The 24,042-nt window shown below is 50.4% G+C and overlaps 2 protein-coding genes and 1 long non-coding RNA gene across 7 annotated transcripts in view; 1 reads left to right on the top strand and 2 right to left on the bottom strand.

Moving 5' to 3' along the window:
* Nucleotides 1–3,184: 3,184 nt before the first annotated feature.
* On the bottom strand, nucleotides 3,185–5,743 carry LOC147913558 (uncharacterized). 2 transcript variants are annotated; one of them, XR_015548509.1, is made up of 4 exons: nucleotides 5,453–5,743; nucleotides 4,943–5,031; nucleotides 3,947–4,191; nucleotides 3,185–3,727 (listed from the first exon to the last, which is right to left on the bottom strand). It is a non-coding gene; the product is annotated as an uncharacterized LOC147913558 (long non-coding RNA). The 2 variants fall into 2 exon arrangements; XR_015548508.1 differs by having other exon boundaries at nucleotides 3,947–4,204.
* Nucleotides 5,576–23,923, top strand: NUBP1 (NUBP iron-sulfur cluster assembly factor 1, cytosolic). Of its 3 annotated transcripts, XM_004438074.3 has the most exons (11): nucleotides 5,577–5,658; nucleotides 5,738–5,842; nucleotides 7,352–7,485; nucleotides 13,427–13,495; nucleotides 15,670–15,702; nucleotides 16,324–16,414; nucleotides 17,250–17,404; nucleotides 20,407–20,517; nucleotides 20,786–20,888; nucleotides 22,818–22,901; nucleotides 23,631–23,923. In XM_004438074.3, the coding sequence occupies exons 1-11, from the start codon at nucleotides 5,640–5,642 to the stop codon at nucleotides 23,687–23,689; spliced, it is 963 nt and encodes a 320-aa protein (XP_004438131.2). In that variant the 5' UTR covers nucleotides 5,577–5,639; the 3' UTR covers nucleotides 23,690–23,923. The 3 variants fall into 3 exon arrangements, with proteins under 3 accessions (XP_087305751.1, XP_087305752.1, XP_004438131.2); XM_087449625.1 differs by lacking the exon at nucleotides 13,427–13,495 and having other exon boundaries at nucleotides 5,576–5,658; XM_087449626.1 differs by lacking the exon at nucleotides 23,631–23,923 and having other exon boundaries at nucleotides 5,576–5,658; nucleotides 20,786–20,892.
* TVP23A (trans-golgi network vesicle protein 23 homolog A) overlaps nucleotides 23,790–24,042 on the bottom strand; it is a 28,457-nt gene continuing 28,204 nt past the window's right edge. For both annotated transcript variants that reach the window (XM_087416951.1, XM_014793449.2), the window contains exon 8: nucleotides 23,790–24,030. The gene's annotated coding sequence lies outside the window, so the exon portion shown is untranslated. The remainder of the gene's footprint in view (nucleotides 24,031–24,042) is intronic.

The following is a 24,042-nucleotide window of genomic DNA, read 5'->3' on the forward strand; positions in this document are numbered from 1 at the left end:
TGAGAAACCCGCTGGAGAAGGTATACACACAGGTGTCCCAACAGTCTTAGTGCAGATTTAAGGTCTAATAATTTCAGAAGTATAAACAAACTTTACAAAAAATTAATAGACTTTGTTTTTAGAGCAGTTTTCGGTGTACAGAAAAATCTATCAGAAAGTTCAGAGAGTTCCCATACATTCCCTCTACACCCCGCTGCCCAGTTTCCCCTGTTATTAACATCCTGCATTGGCAAAGTACACTTGCTATAACTGGTGAAGCAATATTGATACGTTATTAACTAAAGTCCATAGTTTACATTGGGTTCCCTCTAGGTGTCAAATCTATGAGATTTGACAAACGCACGTTGCCAAGTGTCCACCATCACAGCATCAGACAGAATAGTTCACTGCCCAAGAAATCCCCTGTGCTCTATCTCTTCATCCCTCTCCCCCGACCCCTCCCCAACCCCTAGCAACCACTAATCTGTTTACTGTTCTCTCTCGTTTTACAAACTTATTTTTAAAATCATTTTAAAATTTAGCTATTCAAATCTTTAGCACTTGCTAAGTTTTCTACACTTAAAACAACAAATTTCTTAACTTTAATTTTGTTCTTTTAGTCATCACTGCCATCTGCAATCAGAGGGACTGAAATAAAAATTTAAAATTTCAAATCTGTTGTTTCAAACTCACAAATCTAAATAAACGTAAAGGAAATGTAAATAAATCTTCAAATGCTGATTTTTGTCAGTTTGCGGCATTCATACCTCCGAAGTTACTAAAACAGAAAACTGGGCTCAGACTTCTGGAACACGCTGTATCCAGGAACGGAGAAGGCAGTCGGTTCCACTTGCTGGAACGGCTTCGGGGAGAAGAGGATGCTGAGAGCTGACGTGTCACAGGACTGGGGCATGGTTGGGGGGAGGACGTTCCTGGCAGAAGGACCTGCGTGAGCGACAGAGGAATGGGCTGGGGTTCCCAGGGAAGCCCCAGCTGTTCAGTGGGCAGAGCTCAGCATTCACACTGGCGCACAGCAAGAAATGAGGCTGGAGGGGTAAAATGGGTCACAGAGGCCACTGAAAACCATGTGAAGACTGGGCGGTAGCCTGTGGGCCACAGGGAGCCAAGGAAGGTTTATGAGCAGCAGAGGGCCACAGTCCGATATGTGTGGGAAAGGACAGTAGGACTCGTAGCAGAGAAACTACATGAGGAACCATGGGAGACAGTCCTGTGCCCACCGCTCTCTGGGTCTCCTCTACTTCACTCCCTACACGTTTTTGGCTGTGACCATGCGACTAATTCTCGCCAAGGGAAAGTGAGCGAATAGGTGTCACTTCCGGGTGTAAGCATTTAAGCAGTGTACAGTTCACGCTCTCCACCTCTGAGGCCTCGTGTTCAGACAGCGGCAGTGCAAGATGGCAGAGCCTCGGCTGTCTGCATCCCTGTGGAGGGAGCAGGGGCCTCTGCCGACGAAGTTGTATACGGAGCAGGAGCAAAAATCAACTTTGCTGCCTTGAGCCTCTGCAGTCTGGGGGCTGTTCGTTCTGGCCCCACAGCCCAGCCTGGCTGACTCAGAAACTAGACAGGCCCAGGGGGAGGAGGGCCAACCCAAGGCAGCAGGCATGATGGAAGTTGACACAGTGTCAGTTGTCTCTTGCCATCCAAACTCAGTGGCTCATGAGTCTGTGGGTCGGCTGGTGGTTCTTCTGGACTCGGCTAGACTCACTCACGCATTGCGGGCGTCACCTGTGGGTCCGGGTCGGTGGCTTTGCAGCACTTGGGTGGACTCTCTCGTATGTCTCAGGGTCACTGGTTGGGGATGGCCTTGGCTGGGACCGCCAGGGTGACTCAGCTCAGCTCCAAATGTCTTACCTGCAGAGGGCTGACCCAGAGATGTTCTCACGGCCGTGGCAGAGGGGCAGGAGGGGCAGTGGAAAAGGCAAGTGCTTTTACAAGGTTTACTTGGGTCACGTTTGCTAACACCTCATTAGCAAAGTAAGTCACATGCCTGAGCCCAGAGTTAAGGGGGAGAGCTGAATGCCCACCCACAATGGGAGGGCACTGCAGAGTTAGATAGCAGAGGGCACGGATAAGGAGAGAGGTGAAGAACTGGGGCCATTTGCGCAACCAGGCACCAGACCACACAGAAGTGGAGCCACAGGACTTGATGTCTGAGGACGGAGAGGGAGACCTCATGGATGTCTTCAACAGCGGCACCCACATTTACCCCCATCTCTAGACATGCCTGCCACTCCACCCAGCAAGACACAGCATCTGTTTCCGCACCCCTTGAACCCGGGCTGCCCTCGTGTCTTGTTTTGACCAATAGAATGCGAGAAAGTGACCCTGGGCCAGTTCCCCGTCTTGTCCAGCTGCCATGTAAAGGTACTCAGGCTAGACCACTGAATGACGAGAGACCACGTGGAGAGAGAGAGAGAGAGAGGCCACGTGGAGGGAAATCGAGGCAGACACGAGAATGAGAATCTTGGATCTGCTAGTCAACTCCCTTCTGAATGAGGCCGCACGAGTGAGCCCAGATAAGACCAGAAGAGTCATGAGAAATAATGAACCACTGTTGTTTTAACCACTATGTATCAGGGTGATTTGCTACACAGCAACTGATAACTGATGCAGGGGAGACGAGAGATCTAAGCAAGGTTGATACTCAGATCTCTGACTTGAGTTCTCAGGGCAGGGGTGGTGCCACTCTCTGAGATTAGAACTCCAGAAGCAGGAACCAGTTTGAGAAAAGCTGTGGACATAAGTTCGTTACGCTTGCGGGACACCCATGCAGTAAAACCCAACAGGCATTGATCGGGATACACGCGTCTGAACTTAGGGAGAGGCGGGGCTGGAGCTGGAGTCTGCGGAGTGTTTCACACCGGGTAAGGGATGACGCTGCTCAGCCAGCAGGGTGCGGCCAGTGTGACTAGAAGTGGGCCAACAACAGAGTCTTGAGGCGTACTCATCGTGAGAAGTGGTCCTCAACCTTTAGTGGCTATAGTTACTATCCTGCGAGACTGTAAAGATGCAGATTCCCTGGCCCAGCCCCCGAGTTTCTGATTCTGGAGGTCAGGGATGGGCCTGGGAAGCTGCTTTGCAACCTAGTTCCTGCCCTTCTGCTCCCACTACAACAGACGGAAAACTCCATCCCAGGTGAGACTGGAGTTGGCTGGGGAGAGTAGGAGAGAGACCTGGAGCAAAGTTGAGAGAAGGTTTATTTGATTTTATTTTAATTTTTAGTGCGGAAAATGATCATTTTTATAGCCTTGTGGGGAGAATGAGTAGCGAGGAAAAGGTTGAAAACCAGTAGATATTTCCTCCCTGCCGCTGGGTAAGGACTCGCTGAGTGGGAGGGCCCCTGCGTAAGTGGGACGAAAGAGAGATCTGAAGCGGCATTGCCACTGAAAACAGCTGGGAGGAACATGCGGGAAACGTCTTGGGGGACCTCAGTAAGGGAGACCTGAAGTGGGCCGGCCTCAGGCCTCTGCAGCGTGGCTGGGGGAAAAGGAGCCCGCGGTCAGAGGAGTTCAGTGGAGCCTTCTGGCTGTGAGACCGTGAGCAAGCCAGTTAACCTCTCTGAACCTCACTTTCCTCAGTAAAAGGGAAATAATTTCCATCCTGCCTCCCAACGTACGGCAGAGTGGTTGACAGCCCAGGCCCTATACAGGCTTTGTTGGAATCCCAGCTCTGGCGCTTCGGCTCTAAGACCTTGGGGAGGGCATTCTTCGTGACCCTGTCTTCTTACCTGCAAAATGGAGATAACAACAGGCCTGACCTTATAAGTGAATTCCTCTCTGACCTCCAGCCTTTGCTCATGCTGTTTATTCCATTTGAAATGCTACTTATCACCCACCCCCCCACCCCGTCCCAATCTGGGCGACTCCCAAACAGCTTTCAGGAATTCTTCCCTGACCCCCACCACCCTGGTCCTCTTCTGCCAGAGCATCTATCACACCATAATTACATGCTTCATTATCTGCTGTGCCAACCAGGCTGGGCTCCAGGACGACACGAACCAGGTCAGTTGGTATCACTGGCACCTAGCACAGAGCTGCCTGGCACCGTGTCACGGATGAGAGTGCGGGCTCTGGGGCCAGATGGCCTGGGTTCATCAGTCTGGCTCCCTCGCTACTAGCTGTGTGACCTTCAGAAAGTAGTTGAACCATTTTGAACATCTGTTTTCTCACCCAAAAATGGAGATAGTAGAACCTAGAGGAAAGGACTGTTGACGGGCATCAATTAGGTAATTCACATAAAGCTCTAGATAACTGCAGACCAACAGTAAGCGGTTGACAAATGCTAGCTATAACTGGTGGTAGTAACAGGCAACAGACACATATTACTGTGTAATAAATGAATTTCTATATCCTCAGTGTCTGAGGCCGGGTCAAGATTGTTCCCTCGGTAACATTTGTGCCAAACCTGTAAGCAACAATACTCCGGTAGCAATGAGCACACTCAGCATCCAGATCTTGGTTTCTAAACACCATTCTCCAAGAAAAGCAACCAGGACTCCTTGGAGAAATGACTGCAGCAGAAGGGGAGCCTGGAACATCTTATGGTGTCAGAGAGCAAGAAAGTGCTCAAAGAAGTCGGACTGGTGTCCAAAACACAGGAGTTGGCTTGAAGAGGCTTCATGGCCAAATTTGGGGGGAAATTGACTAGAAAGAATAATGATAATGTATTATAAAACATAGAATAAAAAAATCCACGAGTCCATAGTTATTTTCAAAAAGAGGGAGGGGGAAGCTCTTATTTACAATCTCTGCCAATTAATAAACAGAAATAATAGATAATGATAGAGTTGTGAAAAAGGCACAATTTTGCAAACACCGATATAGCGGATTCAGGCAAGAATGATGCTACAACCACTGGGTGAAAGGTTGATGAAGAGGATATTCACATGATCTCAATGAATCGCCCCAGAGAGTATTTATGAACTACAAGTGGAAAAGGGTACCATTCACTGGAGAAAGAGGGCAGACACCATCTCTTCCAGGTCAGCCAGCTTCACGCGACCAACAACGGGACCACGGGCATCATGCACTCCTGCGGTGATACAGCAGCACATTACTCAAGGGTGTTCTGCTAGAAACTTTTAACCTGAATCTAATCATGGGGGCGGGGGTGTGGGGAGAATCAGACAAAACAAGATTGTGAGCTATTCAAATTTATCAGTGTCATGAAAGATAAAAGAGGGCGGGAGGGGAGAGGAGGGCTGTTCTGGATTAAAAGAGACTAAAGAGACGGAACAAGAGGCAAGGTGCGACTCTCCCTTGGATCCAGGCTGGGGGTGTGTGTGTGGGGGGGGTCTTATCTGCGACAGTTGAGTAAATTTGAATATACAGTGTATATTAGCTAATAATTTTTCATCAATGTTAAACTTCTTGGGTACCAAAACGGAACTGAAGTCATGTAGGATAGCCCTTTGTTCCTAGGAGATACATGCCCAAGTATTTATGATACACACCTGCAGCCCAGTTTTAAAGCGAACAGAACTAAACCAGTCGCAAGCGCCCCCACACACCGTTCGCGCGTGCGCACAGCCCTCTCTTTCCGAGACTTCGTTCGCGCGACTGGAGAGTGAGATTGGGAGCCACGAGACGGAAATACGCAACGCGGCTTCCGGTGACCACGTACGGGTCCAGGTCGGCAGAATGGAGGAGGTGCCTCACGGTGAGCGCACGGAGGGGGCGTGGATGGTGCGGCGGAAGGGACAGAGAGCTGCTCTAACTGGCATCTTGTTTCCGCGCAGACTGTCCGGGGACCGGCAGCGCCCAGGCGGGCCGAGGGGCGTCATGTCAAGGGTGCCCCAACCAGCGGCTCTGCGCCTCTGGAGCCGGCGCCGCTCCAGACCCGGGTGAGGACGGGGCAAGGCCTGAACGGGAAGTGGAAGGCGCGGGCCCGGAAGAGGCGGGGCGTAGGGGGAAACTGGGCGTTGTTGCGGGGGGCGGGACCTGAAGGATGAGTGACAGGGGCGGTGCCAGGAGGCCTATTGGGCGGGACGGACCCAGAGGAGGCGGGGCGAGAGGCGGGGATTGAGGGATGAGTGATAGGGGTGGGGCCCAGAGGGGCAGAGCCTTTAAAAGGAGAGGAGCGGAGGAAGGTGTCGGGATGGGGACGGAGCCTGAAGGATCAGTGACTGGTGTGGAGTCAAAAGGGGTCTTAAGAGGGCAGGGCCTGGGAGAAAGTGGGCAGGGATGAGGGGTGGGGCCAGAGGTTTGAGTGACAGTAACAGACAGGGTCGGGAGGAGGCCGTCAGCAGAGGGCAGAGGGTATGAACTTGGGAGTCAGAGAGCTCGGGCTTAAATCCTGGCTCCACCAGCTACTTTCCTGGGACAAAATTTTCTCCCTTTTGAGGAGCAATTGTCCATTCATTCAACAGAAATATGTATTAATCACCTGCTAGGCACAGGGTCTGTGCTGGGGATAGAGCTTGAATGAGACAGGTCGCTGCCCTGGTGGATGTTAGTTTAATAGGGGAGACCCCCCCAATAAGCACGTAAGCAAGCACACAAGTCATCACAGCGGTGAGTACTATGACGGACCAACTGGAGGGTGGCGAGGACTCTGGGAACCTACTGAAAGGATCTTAAAAAGCAGGAGGCTGGGAGAAGAGTTTTGAAAGAGTTCAAAGAGGGACTCGGGTTTGATTCTTGGGTCCACAAACAATATGACCTTGAGCAAGAGTCTTAACCTCCCTGTGCCTCTGTTTCCTCATCAAAAATGGGGAGAAAAATGGTTACCTTACAGTGTAAGTACCTTAAGGATTTGAAATCAGGTGAAATAGTGAATGCAAAGTGAGTGTATCATAAGTGATGGTTATCAGTCATGGGTACTTATTAAGTGCCTACTGTTTGTCCAGGTTTCTCAACCTCAGCCCTGTTGTCATTGGGAGCTGGATCATTCTCTGTCGTGGGGCTGTCCTGAGTGTGGTCGGACGTTTAGCCGCATCCCTGGCCTCGACCCACTACATGCCAGTAGCACCTTTTCCATGTGACCACCAAAAATGCCCCCAGACATGGCAATGTCCCCTGGCAGAGTTGCCCCCAGGTTGGGAACCATTACTACATGCGAAGCTCTGTTCTGGAGCTGGAGATACAGCAGTGAACACTTCAGTCTCCACTCTCATGGAGCTTCTGTTCTCGTAGGGGGAGACGAACAAGTAAACCAATAAATAAGAAAGTTTCAGATATGAGAATAGCTTTATTTTCTTTGTAGCACTTAGTATAGTACTACGATGACTAGGTGGTATGTCACACACCATCCCTTGAAACAGTCCCAAGGACTTAGGTCCTTCTAGCCCATCGGAAGGGTGACATTCGAGATTTAGTCAGGGACTTCATCCCCTGAATTGCTTTCTTTGCAGCCATAGAGGAAATCAAAGAGAAAATGAAGACCGTGAAACACAAAATCTTGGTGTTGTCTGGGAAAGGCGGCGTTGGGAAAAGCACATTCAGTGCGCACCTCGCCCACGGCCTAGCGGAGGATGAAAACACGCAGGTGGGACCTTGGGGAAAACTGGGAGAGGCTGAACTATGATGGCTTGTAGAGAACTGATTCCTCAGGCTAAGTGGGATTGGCCTCTGGAATCTGGATCCCTGCATAGGGAATGAGGAAATATTTATAAATGGTTGCTTTTAAATTATTACATAAGTACCTACATAGTGTCCTTGATTCTGCCCAAAAAGCCTGAAATATTTTCCATTTAGTCCTTGAGGAAAATGTTTGCTGACCCCTGCACTAGGCCATTCACTTCTCCCCAGGTGCACAGACAAGCGTGAAAAGTCAGGTTCCCCAGTGTTGCTCTCTGGGTGGCAGCTTTACAGGTGTGGTAGGATGAGGAAGAAAAAGGGACTTTTTACCAAAAAGGTCAAATGAAAATTTGCAATACCTGTGATTTTAAAAATACATTAGGACTCAGGATGGTTTTGCTTTGATCTTAGAAGGCAATCGCAATATTCACTTTGATTACCCTCTTATACCTAATAAAACCATGAATACTCTGGTTTTCAATTTTTGTTTTTTTTAACACAGAACACATTCCACTGTTCTAATTTTTATAAAATTCCAATAAAAAACATACATACATATCAGAACTGCTTGAGCAGCGTGGGTGTCTCTCAGAGCGCCACTGCCCAACACATTGACCCCTGAAATGAGGGACGTTGCTGAGGACTTGTGTGTTGGTGCTGTGTGTGTGCTGGGTGAGGCAGCCCTGCTGTTCACTCGATCTGAATTGCCGACTAAACACTCTGTTCTCCATCAGAGTACTGTTGGGGGCCTGCAGAAGGGTTCTGTGTAACACAGAATCAGTTTTATTTTATCTTGTTCATGTTGAAAGCCACTCCAGTTCTTTCCATGGTCTCTATGCGTACCTCTGTGTGTTTCATACGTTGATTTATTTCTGAAAATTAGTTTTCTGTTTGTGCATTTTGAATATTGGAAGTTATTTTTATGTATAAGGGCTAACTGACTTTCAGTTCAAGTTTCTTTTCTATAACAAGTGGCCCTTCACTTTTGTTTGACTTTTTTTAAAAAGATAGTGTTAGAAGGGACTGTGGAGATACATTTAATTTAATATTGAAATTTCAAAACTGCCACATATTGCCTGTTATATTTTAAAACTAAAAGCTGGATAAATTTCGATACTTTCTACTTATACGAGATAAACCATTCTACTTCAGTGTGAAGTAGCACCCTAAGATCTTAATATAAATAAAGACTTTATTTCCTCCACAAAAAAACAATAAAGCCAGCTACAGTGGGCAGGGGGATCAGGCCCACCATTCTAACATGCCCTTGACACACACACACACACACACACACAGGCCCCTGAAACACCTCTCCAGTATCCAAGGACTCCAGGAATATATTTTTTAAATCATTAGATTAAGAAATTAGAGTTTGCTTCCAGGGTTGGCAAACTTTTTATGTAAAGAGCCGCATGGTAAATATTTTAGGCTTTGCAGGCCATAGAATTTCTGTAGCAACTGTTCAGTTCCGCCCTTAGCCATGAAAGCAGCCATAGACAGTCTGTAAACAAATGAGCATGGCTATGTTCTAATAAAACTTTATTGTCAGTGAAATTTGAATTTCATATAATTTTCACATCATGAAATAAAGGTATTCTTTTGACTTTTTTTCCCCAAACCTCTAAAAATGTGATGACTATTAGCTTGTGAGCTGTACACAAAGAGGTGGCAGTTGGCTGGGCCCCCGGGTTGTAGTTTGCTGGCCCCTGCTTTGGTTTGTGGCACCAGAAGTGCTGGTGCTGGCCAGGGAGCAGCATCTCTGGAGGAGGATTGAAACCCTGGGGAGGCCACAGCCTTCTTGGGACAGTGACGGGGCTGGACTAGGTGATCTGTGAAGCTCAGTGTTCCTAGACTGAATTCACTAGAATTCTCTCACTCTGAATTCTGCCCTGCCCTCATTTCTCTCCTGATCATCTTACAATGCGTGGTGCTGCTCCTGCTGGCCTGCCGGTGGCTGAGCTGGGTTTCTCTGGGACCTGGTATCCTCCATCCAAGACGTGCTCTAGGGATTTGGGAAAAGGGGGAGAGGACTGAGGGGACACCTGGGTTTGGAGAAGGCAGCCTCTGGACTATGAGGGGACTGATGGAATGTGAGGGGAGGAGGGAGGAGGCAAAGGCACAGAGGTGGGACGGCCCGGGCAGACTTGGAGAGGCGGGCATTCTGGTGGCACTGCTCCAGTGAAGGGGGCGAGGATGAGGCTGAGCCAGACCATGGGGCTTTGAATGCCCTGGTGAGACGTTTGGACAGGAAAGAGGCATGATCGGAGTGTTGCCTTGGGAGCGTTGCTGTGACAGTCAGCTGAGTGTGTGACTTAGTATCAGAGGGTGATGGTAAGCCAGCCAGGAGGTGTTGCTCATGTCTCCATGAGAGGCCACAAGGGTCCAGACTAGGGCTGTGGGTGGAACAAATGAGGGCAAAGGCGGGGGAGCTAGCAGAGGGGGGCCTGACAGCCTTTGGAGAAGAGGGAGGAGCCGGAACTCCAGTCCAGCGTTTGGGGCAGCGTGGTGGGTGCAGTCTAGCGTGGTGGCCGAGGACACGGGCTCTGGGGTGCGACTGCCCAGTTCACCTCCCAGCTCCATCCTTATCACTGCGGGGCCCTCGGCAGGCTGTCAGGCCCTCTCTGCCTCGCTTTCCTCAACTGTAACACGAGACTCGGGACTGAGTAAATGGAAGTGCTTAGCACAGGGCCTGACCCGTAGTGAGTGCTCAGTGACTGTCTGCAGCAGCAGTCGTTACCATTACTTCATTCCACTAACGGGAATGGGGAGGGGCGAGGATGACTTCTGCTGCACTGATAGTGAGCAGGTTCCGAGTGTACCTGTCCATTCATTCTTCTGTCAGTCAACAGTGTCTTGGCATTTGAGGGTCAAATTTGTATTGGCCAGTTGGCTGGCCAAGAAATCTGTTTTCTCAGGTTATCTGTATTACCCAGAATAATCTTTGGTTTTAGAAGCTGCCAGGCATATTCTTAAACAGCTCCCTGGAGACAGGCTTCAACCAGGCCGGTTGCAAGTAACCACTTGTGAAGACAGAGCTGTTTACATGTAATTACGCTTCCATATAATTACATTCAGAAATCCCCGCTGTACACACATATAGACTTTGCAGTGAACTGAAGGAAAGCATACCATCCATTGGGGAACTATGGCGAGATAAGCTGGATTTCTTTATGTGGGGGTGGGTTAGCCCTTAGGAAGTGTTATTTCCCCGGCAGACCGACTCGTCACTGAAACCATCACTGTCACTAAAGGATGGCATGGTGTCGGCACGTCATCAAGTCTGAGTGTGTCTTAATGAGTCAAGTGAAGTAGCACACACCCCCCGGCCCTCAGTGCAGCAGGACGGTGGGACTGCCCTCTCCCTTTCCTGCCTGCCATCTGGGGGAAGCGCATTACTAACGGCCAGGCTGTTCCTTGTTAGTGCTCAAGGCCCGAGGGTGACTGACAGCTCGTTTGCAATGGGCCTTGATCCAAGAGGGAGCAGAGTGGGAAACACCCATGACTGATCACAGGCAGGCTGCAGAATATGTGAGTTTTGAAGGGAGGAGGGGGACCCTTTATAGGTAAGCCTGAGCTCTGAGACAGCAAAGAACCACACTCCATCTTTCCACTGCGAAAGTCACCAGCTCCCGTAAATGAATAGTGTATCATCTTGCCTTGTGATCTGCAAGGCGAACTGTGTCCTTGGAACGTCCATGCTGGGGACTTCAGGACTGCAGTGGCTGAGGCCAGTTTCAGGTGTATAGACTCTAGAGCTGGAAGGTGCCTGACAGTCTCCCGAAACACTTGTTTCACAGATGAGAAGCTCAGACAGATGGGCTTGGGGAGGAGAAGCAATGTATGCAAGGTGACACGGCCCCGGAGTGCCAGGACTTAGGACTAGAGCCCACTTTCCGTGATGACCTCTTCTTAAGGGGAAGTTTGGGGTGACGGGTACGGGAAAGCGTTGGACCCTGACAGCTCTGCAGCACCCCTGTTCCACCACGTTCTGGCTGGGAGAGGTGTGGCAAGGGCCTCCTCTTCCCATCAGGCTTCTAGCACCTTCCACAGAGGCTCTGGTGAAGACTGACGCAGGCACATTTCTCTCAGCTTGGGTTCTCTGGCTTAACTCAAGCAGAAAGGGAATTAATTAGATGGTTATTGGGGTGGTGACAGGATCAACAGGAAGTCTGGAAGGGACAGGACACGGGGCCGCTCCGGATCTGGATGGCAGGAACACATGACCGCCCTTTTGGGTACCACCACAAGAGTGAGTGCACGCGATCTGTTTCTGGTGTCCTTGCATCATTTCACTCAAGAGTCACCCCCTTGGTTGTGGGGAGTGAAATTCCTCGAAAGGAAACTGATGATGAAATCCAGCCATTTGTGACATCATGGATGGACATTGAGGGTATAATGCAAAGTGAAATAAGTCAGAGGGAGAAGGTCAAATACCGCATGATTTCCTTCATTAAGTAGTAGATAATAACAACAATAAACAAACACATAGGAACAGAGATTGGATTGGTGGTTACCAGAGGGGAAGGGGGGAGGAAGGAGGGTGAAAGGGATAACTCGGTACATGTGTGTGGTGATGGGTTGCAATTAGTATTTTGGTGGTGAACATGATGTAATCTACGCAGAAATAGAAGTACAATGATGTACACCTGAAATTTTTACAATGTTATAAACCAATGTTACTGCAATAAACAAAAAATTAAAAAAAAAAAATTGTTGCCAAAAGAAAGGGCACGGAGACTGGGTAGCTTAGAAACCCAAGAGTGTTGATGAAAGTCTCTGTCAGGGCCGGAGTGACGGTATAATCTCCCAGGTCGTGAGGCTCCGATGTAAAATGCCTGTGGACCATCAACACACGTCAGCCCCGAGTATCCAGGAGGCAAAGGAAGGCAGCCAGGTTGTCAGATTGGGCGTCGGTCTGTTGCGCTCTTCGCGTAGTCCAGCAGAGGGCGCGTGAGGCAATGGCTGACCTAATGTATGCCCGCTTGCCTGACCTTGAGTGTGCGTCCTTGTGAGGAAGGAGGAGGTTGGGGTTTGTTGAGAGGATTGAGGAGGGAAGCAAGAAGCAAATTTGGGGTAAGTGAAAAAGTTACCCTGAGGTGCTGCACTTTGGATCTGAGACATCAGAGCTTTCAAGATGAATATTAGCCCTGCTTTTCAGAGGGTTCCTAAAGGCCACCTCAGACCTTCTCATTTATCAGATGGGGAAAGCAGGCTGTTTGGGGTGGACGGAGTCATCCAAGGCTGCACTTACCACTAGCAAAGGGCTTGTCTAGATTTTGTTCTTATTTTCAGTTTCTTTTTTACAAGCTTCACCCTTTAAGACATCATTAACCTTCAGGATCACAGGAAAACGGGGCTTGCTAAGAGCTCAGTGAGAGGGTCCACTCTGGCCCTGCTCGCCAGGCCCCATGAGGTATTGGGAGGAGCCCTGGCATTGAAGTCTGGAGACTTTAGTTTATGTCCCAGCTCTGCTCCTCGCTCGTTGAACAAGTCACTGGGCCTCTCTGAACCTCAGTTTCATCTTCCATAAAACAGAGATAACGATACCCACACCCCAGGCACATGGTAGAGGTTGAGTAAACAGTGGCTGGACTTGAGTCTCCTAGTGACCTGACACCCAGGTCCGTAAGACCACCCCAGAGCGGGGCCAGACTTAGTGGGGGTGTCAGTGTTGATGTACTTGGCCGGGTTCTCCTTAGGAGTCCTGCATTGTGTCTCCGTGGCCTGGAAGATAAATGTTGTAACTCTCCCCCATGAGATTCCGCTTGGCCACGTTTGACCCAGTTTCTTTCTGTCTTCTGCCTTTTACCCTCACTGCTTTCCTTGGACCCCGCCCCCTCCCAGCTGTGCCCATCTGGAGGACTGCACGTTCACTTCCGTTACTGCTCTGCTCTCTCCTCGTTCCCCAGGTTGCTCTTCTAGACATCGACATATGTGGGCCGTCGATTCCCAAGATAATGGGATTGGAAGGAGAGCAGGTAATGGCTGCATTACAGAGCGCAGGAAACCCTAACTGCACTGCTAAACCCGCACAGGTTGGCAGGGCCCTCAGGGTTTTACATGACACGATGAGATCAGGTAGGTGGTCACTAGTCCATCTGTCTGCTTTCACAGCAGCTGTGAATTTGGGGGGGCGGGATTACATCTAAAGTTCATCCAGACCCTTTGAGAAGCGTTAGTTTTGATGCCTTCTCAGAGAGGAAGGGAAACAGTAAGTAAAATGCAGAAGTAAGACACGGAAACTTAGCTCTGACTGGGAAAGCTAGGCCAGTGTTTGCTAGGGTCTGTACCCTGGAAGCCAGGGAATGTTTCTGCCCTTGTGGTCACCCCTGGGGAAGTGAGACTGCGAGGCAGGCCAGTGACGCAGTGTGGGGGCAGGGCCGCCATAGTCCGCACAGCTGCCGGGTCTCCCTCCGGAGGGCAAGGCAGTCCAAGCAAAGGTCCCCCCAGGGGCGGGATGTTGAAGCTGGGCTGGAGGGCTAGGTGGTTCCAGGGGGTCCAGACTGGTTCATTCTTTACTGACGTGCCGGCGCTCTTCCTGGTGCTGGGGTGCAGTGGCGACCAAGGCAGATCAAGACCCCGGCCCTCGTGGGAGGGGGCAGAGGATAGATAACAGGAAACTAAAGCATGGTGAGGGGACAGACAGGCCGGGCAGGGGTGCTGCGGTCAGGAGCACCCCACTGCGGAAAGCCGGGGAAGAGCCTTCTGGGCTGAGGGAGCAAGTGCAGAAACCCTGAAGCAGTGTCCTCAGGTCCTCAGCAAAGTGGCCAGCGGGGCTGGGGCAGAGTGACAAGGGGAGGGTAGCTGGAGAGTAGCCAGAGGCAGAGAGGGCCCTGTTGGGGATTGGGGTTTGCTTCTGAGGGAGCTGGGAAGGGGCGTGACGCCCTCCAGGGTCCTGGTCGAGCTGCGGATCCCACATCTGCGATCACATGCCCACGGGTAACAAGCTTTGTGGCTCGCGCCCCCGTGTGGGCGTACATCTGTTTACCTGTACGTGAGGTAGGTGTACTACTTACTGTACCAGTGCACAAGCAGTTTATGAAAATCGAAATTTTTAAATGGAAAGAGAAAACAGAATTTCCACTATTTTCTTCTCCTACACTGTTGGGTCATCACGTTTACCCCTGTTTTAAGACCTCCAGCTTAGAGAACGCATATAAATAGAAATGAGTGGGTTTTTTAAAAAAGTAAGACATAAGAGCCAGTCACCAAAGACCACATATTATGTGATTGTATTTCTCTGAGATGCCTAGAACAGGCACGGCTGTAGAGACAGAGAGTAGATGGTGGTCACCTAGGACTGGGGGGGAGTGGAGGGAGTGGAGATGACAGTGGAGGGGTGCAGGGAGTCTTCTTAGAGGAATGAAAATGTTCTCAAATCGATTGTGGTGACGGCTGTACAACTCCGAATGTCCTGAAAGCCACTGAATTGTACACTTTAAATGGGTGAATTGTGTCGTATGTGAATTATATCTCAGTAGAGCTGTTTAAAAAAGTAAGACTTAATCAAGAGAAACAGACTTTCTATTTTGGCTCGTGCGTTGCTCTAAAGTACGATTTCTAAGATTGATGTGTGATTGGAAGTTGCGTAAGTTCTAGTTTCCTAATAAGAGGTGGTGCAGAGCTGAACCCTGGCTATTGATGAACACCTGCCGAAGGAGCCCCGGTGGGCTTCCCGCTGACACCCCTCCCCCCAGAGCCTGCCCCTGCGAGGGCAGCAGGTCAGAGGTGAGGCTCAGGCCGCTGGCGGGCAGGCTGTGTGTCACCTGTTTCACTAAAGGTAACTCCTTCCCTCCTGGACGTTCACAGGGGCAGCCTCGCTGCTCCACAGTTACCTGCATTTTCTCAACAACCCCCACTGATTTCTGTCACACCTTTAAAATACCTCAGACCCGAAATTATATTTGAATTCAGGTAACTTTGGTTCCCTGAGTAGTCTAAGCAGAGTTTCCCAATAACCCACCCTGGGAGGGAGAGGGTATTGAATTATATCATCCATTGCTCCCCACCAGCTGTTCCCTCCCTATTGAGAATTTAAGCATATAAGATGATGAATTGCATTTTATAAAACTATATTCTTATTGCGTAAAATTTTCCTGTGGGTGAAGTGTGTGTAATTTACAAGTGAATGTCCGTGCTCCTGTTCACGCAGGTTCACCAGAGTGGCTCGGGCTGGTCTCCAGTGGTGAGTTTTCACCTCTTTGCCTTATTTTCAAGCTAGTGTGTTTGGGTCATGTGTACCTAGTGGATATGTGGTGGGTTGGCAACATTTTTCTCAACCTGCTTATGTATCAGTTAACCAGTATTTATTGAGGCACTTTTCAAGCCCAAGGAATACAATTAAGACCAGAGATTGGCTAACTTTTTCTGTAAAGGGTCATCAGTAACTATTTTTAGTTTGTGGGCCATACAGGCTCCGTGGTTGGAGCTCATAAGTAGTACCAGGTAAATGAAGGACCGTGGCTACGTTCCAGTAAAACGTTACGTACAAAAACAGAAGGTGGGCCAGATTTGGCCAACCCAGGTTAAGACAGGTAAGGAGATGATACTCGTTTATTTCAGCCGAATGTACCGTCATGGCAGTGTAGGGCCATACGGTGCCTCTTGCAAATTTCCCCAATATGCTAACGCTGTTTTTTTTTTTCCAAAAATGATTTGAGGATTCAAAGAGTGAGTATACTCGTAGATCACATCGTCATTTTGGCCTTGTAATGGTTTTTTCAGCCAGAGCTCAGACAGAAGACATAGGGGAAGTGCCTTGCACTGTGGTTTTAAGTAAAAATGTTTCTTGCTTCGTCCTCTGCAGTTCCTGGAAGACAACCTGGGGGTGATGTCGGTGGGTTTCTTGCTCAGCAGTCCCGACGACGCCGTTATCTGGAGGGGACCAAAGAAAAACGGTTTGCCACCCTGCCTTTTATCACGTTCTTCCAAGGATTGCTCTGGGTCTCCTCACATCCTGTCCTGTCAGGATGGCAACAGTCATCCTGCAGGGCTTTGTAGAGTATTATTTTTAAGCATCTGGTTGCCTCCTTTACTGGTTGAAGAGAGCTAATAGAAATATCAGTTTTCTTTTTGTAATTTTTAATATCTATTATGAGTTTTTCTCTCCTTAAACCTAGGTAACCCTGAAATTATTATTATCTTTTTTTGGTGAGGAGATCAGCCCTGAGCTAACATCCGTTGCCAATCCTCCTCTTTTAGCTGAGGAAGACTGGCCCTGGGCTAACATCCGTGCCCATCTTCCTCTACTTTATACGGGACGTCGCCACAGCATGGCTTGACAAGCGGTGCGTCGGTGCGCGCCCGGGATCCGAACCTGCGAACCCCAGGCTGCCACAGTGGAGCGTGTGAACTTAACCGCTATGCCACCGGGCCGGCCCGAACTGCAGTTATTCTTATTGTGGTTTTGTAGTGGCTTCTTTGTGTCAGAGAGAGAAGTGTGTGAGGGGAAATCGATACCAGGTTGATTGGGCACTGAGGCTCCAGGTAACGAGGCAGGTGTCATTTAGTGCCCTCAGCCTGGGCACTCCTGACGTTTTGGGTCAGATAATTCTTTGTTAGAGGAGGTGTCCCTAGTCGTGACAACCGAAGTGTCTCCAGACACTGCCGAATGCCACCGAGTTAGATCGTGGGCCACATGTACATAAAGACCACAGACTGTGCATCTGTAAAGAGTGGCACAAGTATAGAACAGGGAAAGAGGAGAGGCACCCCCAGGATTTCTCCTTCCAGGCATGATCAAGCAGTTCCTTCGCGACGTGGACTGGGGGGAGGTCGACTACCTCATCGTGGACACCCCGCCTGGGACATCGGATGAACACCTCTCGGTCGTCCAGTACCTGGCAGCGGCACGCATCGACGGGGCAGTGATCATCACCACTCCTCAGGTGAGCGATGCCCGGATGGAGCCAGGCCCAGACTGCGCCGTGACAAAAGGTTTCTTTTTCCCTCAGCTCCGAGATCCTAGTCTCGAAGCAGCTCCTCAGAACACGTGCTCCGCAGCACACCCTGATTTGGATTTATCTCTGGTCCAGGCATTTGCAGTTGACAAATCAGCATCCCACATTTTTTTTTGTCCACAAATTAAACAATAGTGGTTCAAAATTTTAAATTTCCCTTCACGAAGCCAGTGAGACCGTTGGTGCTGTAATAACTCATACTGTTCCTCATGGATACATCTCCCTTCCTGTGCTCATGCATCGCGTCCCCACAGTCTGCCGTGCTTGTTCCATTGGCATTTCAGAACGATGAGGAAATCTCCCTAGTTTCCCACAGAACAGGGCTTGGGTGTAGACAGGGATTTCTGGATAAGCTGCTGTGTTCCTTGCCCCTTCCTTGGCAATGCCCAGCTCCTTCTATCCTAGTCACACAGAGGCTGGGCCAGGAGGCCGTGTTGAACCTGAACTGAGGAGAGAGCAGTGGTGAGTATCGTCTTGAGTAGATCCAGCAGTCAGGTCTACGATGCGCTTTAGTATTATCACTGTGGATCTTAAGGGGTCCCAAAAAACCAACAGATCGTTCCCTTCAGTTATACTTCTCCTCGTGGTGTACTTCTCCACTCCTAAGAAAGCAGAATCAAGGCGGTGTGTGTTGGTCTGTCTCTGAATCAGCCAGGACGACCCCTCACTGAGCCCCTGCTAAGTGCAGGCCCTGGCCGGGCTCCAGGGGAGTACAACAGACCGGTCTGGCCTGTGTGGTGACACGCGGGCACACACATGATGCTGCATCGACGGCGTGACAGGCACAGCCTATGAGGGTGCCTGGGTCAGGGAGTGGTGTGACAGATTCGTGGCTCAGATCACTCTGGTGCCCTGTGGAGAGGGACCTTGGCGAGGGGGAGGAGCAGGATGCCACTTCGGTGGCTAGAAGGTGGAGGGGGCTGGCCTAGGGCATGGCGGTGGAAAGAAGATGGGTGTGTCCTTAGGAATGTCTTCTGTTGAATTTTTAAAAAGCAGTTGGGGGGGCCGGCCCCGTGGCTTAGTGGTTAAGTGCGTGCGCTCTGATGCTGGCGGCCCGGGTTCAGATCCCGGGCTCGCACCGACGCACCGCTTCTCCGGCCATGCTGAGGCCGCATCCCACATACAGAAACTAGAAGGATGTGCAACTATGACATACAACTATCTACTGGGGCTTTGGGAAAAACAAACAAACAAACAAACAAATAAATAAATAAATAAATAAAACAGTTGGGGTCCACCCTAGACCAGCAGTACTATCAAGAGTAGGTCCCAGAGAAATTACCTAAAAGGAAAACAGCCTTCTTGGAATGTACCACTCTGATGCGGATGTTGATAGTAGGGGAGGTTTTTTGTAGGGGGGCGAGGGGCATTTGGGAACTCTCTGTACTTGCTGCTCAATTTCGCTGTGGATCTAAAACTGCTCTAAAAGTCAAGTCTATTAAGAAACCAGAACAACAACAAAAATGTCGCTGGCATGAAGACAGCTTCTCCAGTACCATATTTATTGTGAGAGAAAACATGGAGTCCCCCTGGGGTTCAGAAGAGGGGACAGAAGGAGCAAGTGCTGGCCCTTCCCCAGGGAGCCACGGAGGGATGCTCCACATTTGTGTCCTTTGTGTGTAACTTCTCTGGAAAATGTGATTTCACGCTAGACACCCACCTTCTCAGAGCCTTTCACATTCAGCACTGACATGGGCAAGTGGCTTTCTTTTGGGGTCATCGTTGACAAAGTGGCAGGGCTTTTATTTACAGGACACAAGGAGAGAACCCCAGAGGTGCAATGAGATGCCGAGACTAAGTAACAGCCGGTTGACTTTCTAGCCTTTTTGTCTGTACCAGCCTCAGGCCAAAGCCAGAGCCAGCCCTGAAAGTTCAGCGCTCTCGCCACTTTGGTGGCCCGAGTTCATTTCCTGGTTGTGGAACCACACCACTCGTCTGTCACTTGCCATGCTGTGGCAGTGCCTCACATAGAAAAACTAGAAGGACTTCCAACTAGCGTATACAACCATGCACTGGGGCTTTGGGGAGGAGAAAAAAAATAAGAGGAAGATTGGCAACAGACGTTAGCTCAGGGCGAATCTTTCCCTGCAAAAAAAAAAAAAAAAAAGAGGCAAGAGCCAGATGTGTGCCTCAGAAGAGAAAGAGGTGACTGAAGCCGTGAGCCTTTGGGAGCCCTTGACTGTTAAAGCCACAGAGGCCAAGGGGTAGCCATACTTGATGACAGCACGCTAGACCAGTCCTTGGACACGTGTCTGCCACCATGTTACACGGCCAGGACAGGGAGGGGACTGAGCGATGATCATGCACAGTACTCACACTGTCGAACAAGCAGAGTTCAGAAGTGAATTTGAATTTGGCCATGAAGTTATTTGTGTTCGTGATAACCGAGGTCAGGGCTCAGCAGACTTTTTCTGTAAAGGGCCAGAGAGTAAGTGTTTTGAGCTTTGCCAGTCATACGGCCTCTTGCACAACCACTCAGCTGTACCACTGTAGGACGAGGGCGGCCAGAGACAGTATGTAAAGGAACACATGGTGCGTTCCAGAACTTTGTTTACAAAAACAGGCAGCCAGCCAGAATGAGCTCGCGGGCCGTCATTCGCCGTCCTGACCTAGAAGGTAGTGTACACTTGGCTCCGTTGACGAGAGAGCAGAACATTGAGAGGTGTTAAAGGTCACTTCTGTAGATTCATCGTACGTTTGATATGTGGCTGTTCAGGTTTATCCTTTCAGGGTTTTGTGGGAAATAAATACCCCCTAGAACACAGCTTAGCACTTGGTCGGCACTAAATAAATATTTAGTGAATAAATGGCAGGAATCTCTAAGGCCTTATAATGGTAAATCCACTGCATTGCACGTGTCCCCTCAACCATGCACACATTCCCTTTCTTATACTTTCACTTGGAAATAACCAGTCTTTGAAACTGTGTAGGAGGTGTCGCTCCAGGATGTCCGGAAAGAAATCAGCTTCTGCCGCAAGGTGAGGCTGCCCGTGCTCGGGGTGGTGGAGAACATGAGCGGCTTCGTCTGCCCCAACTGTAAGGTGAGCGCGCGTCGGGTCGTCCAACCAAATCTGTCCTCCGTGGTGGAGGAAACAATAGGAATGATTCTCTGTGAAACCATTTCTGCTTTCCCCACCATTTCGGGAAGTGGACTCACAATTAAAATCCTCTGTTGCTGATGTCGTGAAAATCCTTTTGGTAGTGTTTCACAATCAAAATAGCCATCTTTTAGAAGTTTTTAAAAAATGTGGTCCATTCTTACGATTCTGAAACAAGATCATGATTCCTCCCCACTTTGATTCTCCTCAGAAAGAGTCTCAGATCTTCCCGCCGACGACGGGGGGCGCGGAGGTCATGTGCCAGGATCTGCAGATCCCTCTCCTGGGCAGAGTGCCTCTGGACCCACACATAGGTGGGTGAGTCTCAAGGCCCCGATCCCGCCCCTCCATCGCTGCGTGGGGCCCTGACACCAGTGAACCACGCTGGCACGTGGCCACGGGAGCCAGTGAGGCGGGCGTGGCTGGGCTGGGCCGGGAAGAGCGGAGTGGAGATGGGTCAGGGGCATGCCGGCATGGGGGCACTAGGAAAGGAACGTGCCAAGGAGAGGGGACAGGAAGGGGGGGACCTGGGGAGGGTGCCAGGGGTGCGCAGCGGAGTCCCATCTTACACAGGAGTCAGGCGCTGACGTCAAAGTCACGAACAAAACTAGCCTTGAAAACCCCGTAGAAGATGCCCCACGTCCTGCCCCGTGGGGAGCCCAGCACAGCCCCCTTCCTGTCCAGCGCTGACGGCCACGTTTCTCTCAGTGAGCAAGAGCTGAAGCCATCGGCCTGCCTTCAGGGCCACGCTGCGGGAAGAACACCCCTCGTTAAGTCCCAGAGTCCCCCAGGACCCTCGAGACGCTTGCTCCGTGAGCAGCAGCAGGGCTGAAGGCGGGGTGGCCGACCCCGTCTCCATCCCATCCTGACTCCAGGGCATCGGCTTGCGGAGTCGAACAGTGTGGAGGGCCACCCACACTCCTTAAATTATACCCCGCCTCCGAAGTTTTGTTTCCCCAAGATAACAGTTGAACTTGCTTAAGTTAGAGATGCCTGTGACGTGACCCCATCCACAAGGAAGTGGGGCAGTTAGGTTAGCGGAGGTGCCTGGGCCCGAGGGAAGGCAAGAGGGAGAGGCTGAGAGAGTGTGGAGCCCAGCTGTGGACGGCTGTGCAGCCACGCCTCGGGGCTCGGGCTCCATTCGTTAGGAAACAAGAGACTGTGAGACTTTTGAGCATGGGCCGGGGTGTGTGTTTAGAGAAGAGGCCTGTGGGCCACTGCCCTGGAGGGCAGGTGGGGACTTGCCCAGGGCCTGGGCGTTGGCACAGAGAGCAAGGGACATACACAGGACAGAACGGGACAGGATTTGGCGGTTGGGAAGGAAGAGCTGTCCGAGATGTCCATGCTGTCCTGCATGAGCCATCTGGAAGATGGGGACGTCACTCGGAAACTGAACGTGGGAGGTGCGTCGGGGAGAGCCGAGTTTCCTCTTGGTACTGGGTCTAGAGGCGGGGAGGCCTCGGGTTTGTCAGCAGCCCCGGGAGGGGTCAGCAGTGGACATGCCCATCCAGGCGAGGTTGCGGGGGCCGGGGTGCAGAGAGGGGAGGGCTGAGAGCGCAGCCTGGGGAAGGCCTGCCCCAAGGAAGTGGGAAAGGGGGTGAGAGGGCTCGATGCCCACGTGGAATGACCTTCTAGATAAAATTCTACACAGAAAAAGCAACAGGCAGGGTGTGTGTTGTGTGCTCACATTCGTTCTTGTGTGTTAAGTCTATGAGTGTGTGTGTGTGTGTATGTGCCACATTTATATGCCTATAATATTTCTAGAAAGACATCTGAACACTGGTAGCCTCTCTTGGACTCGCTTTTCATGGTACAACCTCTTGTATTCTGTACTTTTTTTTACCATGTGCATTCATTATCTTTTTACTCAAAGAACTAATCTTTTAAAGGTTCCTGGGCCCACCCTGGAGCTGCTGAATTGTTCTTTTGGAGGCCCTGGAACCTGCATTTGCCACACACACACCTCGCCCCACCCAGATGATTCGTAGGCACACACACTAACGGCTGTCGGCCAGGCATGGCTCCAAGCCGTGTTGAGATGCTAGTCAGGGGCCCTGCTGGATGGAGGGGAGGCGAGTGCAATCCCAGAGACCCCTGATGTTCTTTCTGGCTTTGTTCTTCATTATGAGTGACATAATCACCATCCAGATCTCCATAATGTCACAGGCACAGAAGGAGCCCCAAGGTCACGTTGCCACTGTGTTTTCCTCGTGGATTTGCTTTTTTTCATTTGTTTCTTTAAGGTAAGAGTTGCGACAAAGGACAGTCTTTTATGATTGACGCACCGGATTCACCAGCCACGTTAGCCTACAGAAGTATAATTCAAAGTAAGTGTGTATGCGAATCTTGTGAATTCACATGGCGCCGGGGCCAGAAAGTGATCTAAACGAGTGAAGTGGGCTGGGTGCCAAAGATCCCATTTAGGATCATAGTGGTCACTGCCATGCAGCCTCGGGTGGGGACAGTAGGGGTAGTGGGGTCTGGGCTGACCCCCTCAGCCCAGGAGGCCGGCAGTCTATGAGAAATCTCCCAGTGTGTCAACACTGTGAACTAAGTCATCGTTTAAAAAGCACTGTGACGGTGAATTTTATGGTACAGGAATACATCACAGTAAAGCTGTCAGAAGAAATTATTAACAAACAAAAAAACAAAGAAAGCCCAGTGAGCCAGACCAAACCCACGTGCAGGCTGAATTCAGCCAATGGGCAGCCGTCGGAGGCCTCAAATGGAAGGCAGAGGTGTCAGTAGTTAAAGCTTGGTTTGTGGCTGAGTTCTTTTTGCCTAGTACAGTGGTGTCAAAGGTAAACAGCCTCATTCCCAGGACTCTTGATCCGTAGAATGGGCCCATGTCAGGCCTCCCATCTGTGGTCACAACCACACATGGGCAGCGGGCAGTATTCAGGACACTTGGGAAGCTTCAGGGCGTCGGCAGAAACGAGGCCCTTTTGGGAATGAAGCCGTCTGGGGATTCGGCCCCGGTCTAGGCTCGGCCTCACCAGCACCGGCAGGGCTGCCTGAGAGACTGCTGAGCCATGAGCTGCCATCTTGTCTTCCAGAAATCCAGGAGTTGTGTAGTCTCCATCAGCCCAAAGAAGAGACCCTCACCAGTTCCTGAGACAGGAGAACAGTAAGGAGGCAAGCCGCATGTCCAGTCAGACCTGACCAGCTCGGGGACAGAGTGGGAGCCACAGGCAGAAAGGGACCAGACTCTGGCATGTGTGAAGTCACTGTTTCACAGACACTTTAATCATCTAATATTCATACACTTTTCTTTAGAACATATGTAAAGGGCATTCTTTACAAATGTACCATTTTAAAAATAAAAATGTCTCCTCAAACCTCTTGCCCTCTTCCTGTGAAAAACCAAGAGTTGCGGCTTGCGGAATTCTCCTCTGTTGGAAGCTTGTGAGATTACAGAACCTCTCAGTGAATCCACTGCTGCCTCCAAAGATAAGTCTGAAAAAGACT

This window comes from Ceratotherium simum, chromosome 26 (assembly GCF_057802395.1).
Source record: "Ceratotherium simum simum isolate JZ-2026a chromosome 26, ASM5780239v1, whole genome shotgun sequence".
In the NCBI taxonomy this organism is placed as follows: domain Eukaryota; kingdom Metazoa; phylum Chordata; class Mammalia; order Perissodactyla; family Rhinocerotidae; genus Ceratotherium; species Ceratotherium simum.

Coding starts and splice junctions, on each gene's coding strand:
- NUBP1 (XM_004438074.3), top strand. Junction 7,486..13,426: donor CGGAGGATGAAAACACGCAG/GTGGGACCTTGG, acceptor CTCGTTCCCCAG/GTTGCTCTTCTAGACATCGA. Junction 17,405..20,406: donor TGATCATCACCACTCCTCAG/GTGAGCGATGCC, acceptor GAAACTGTGTAG/GAGGTGTCGCTCCAGGATGT.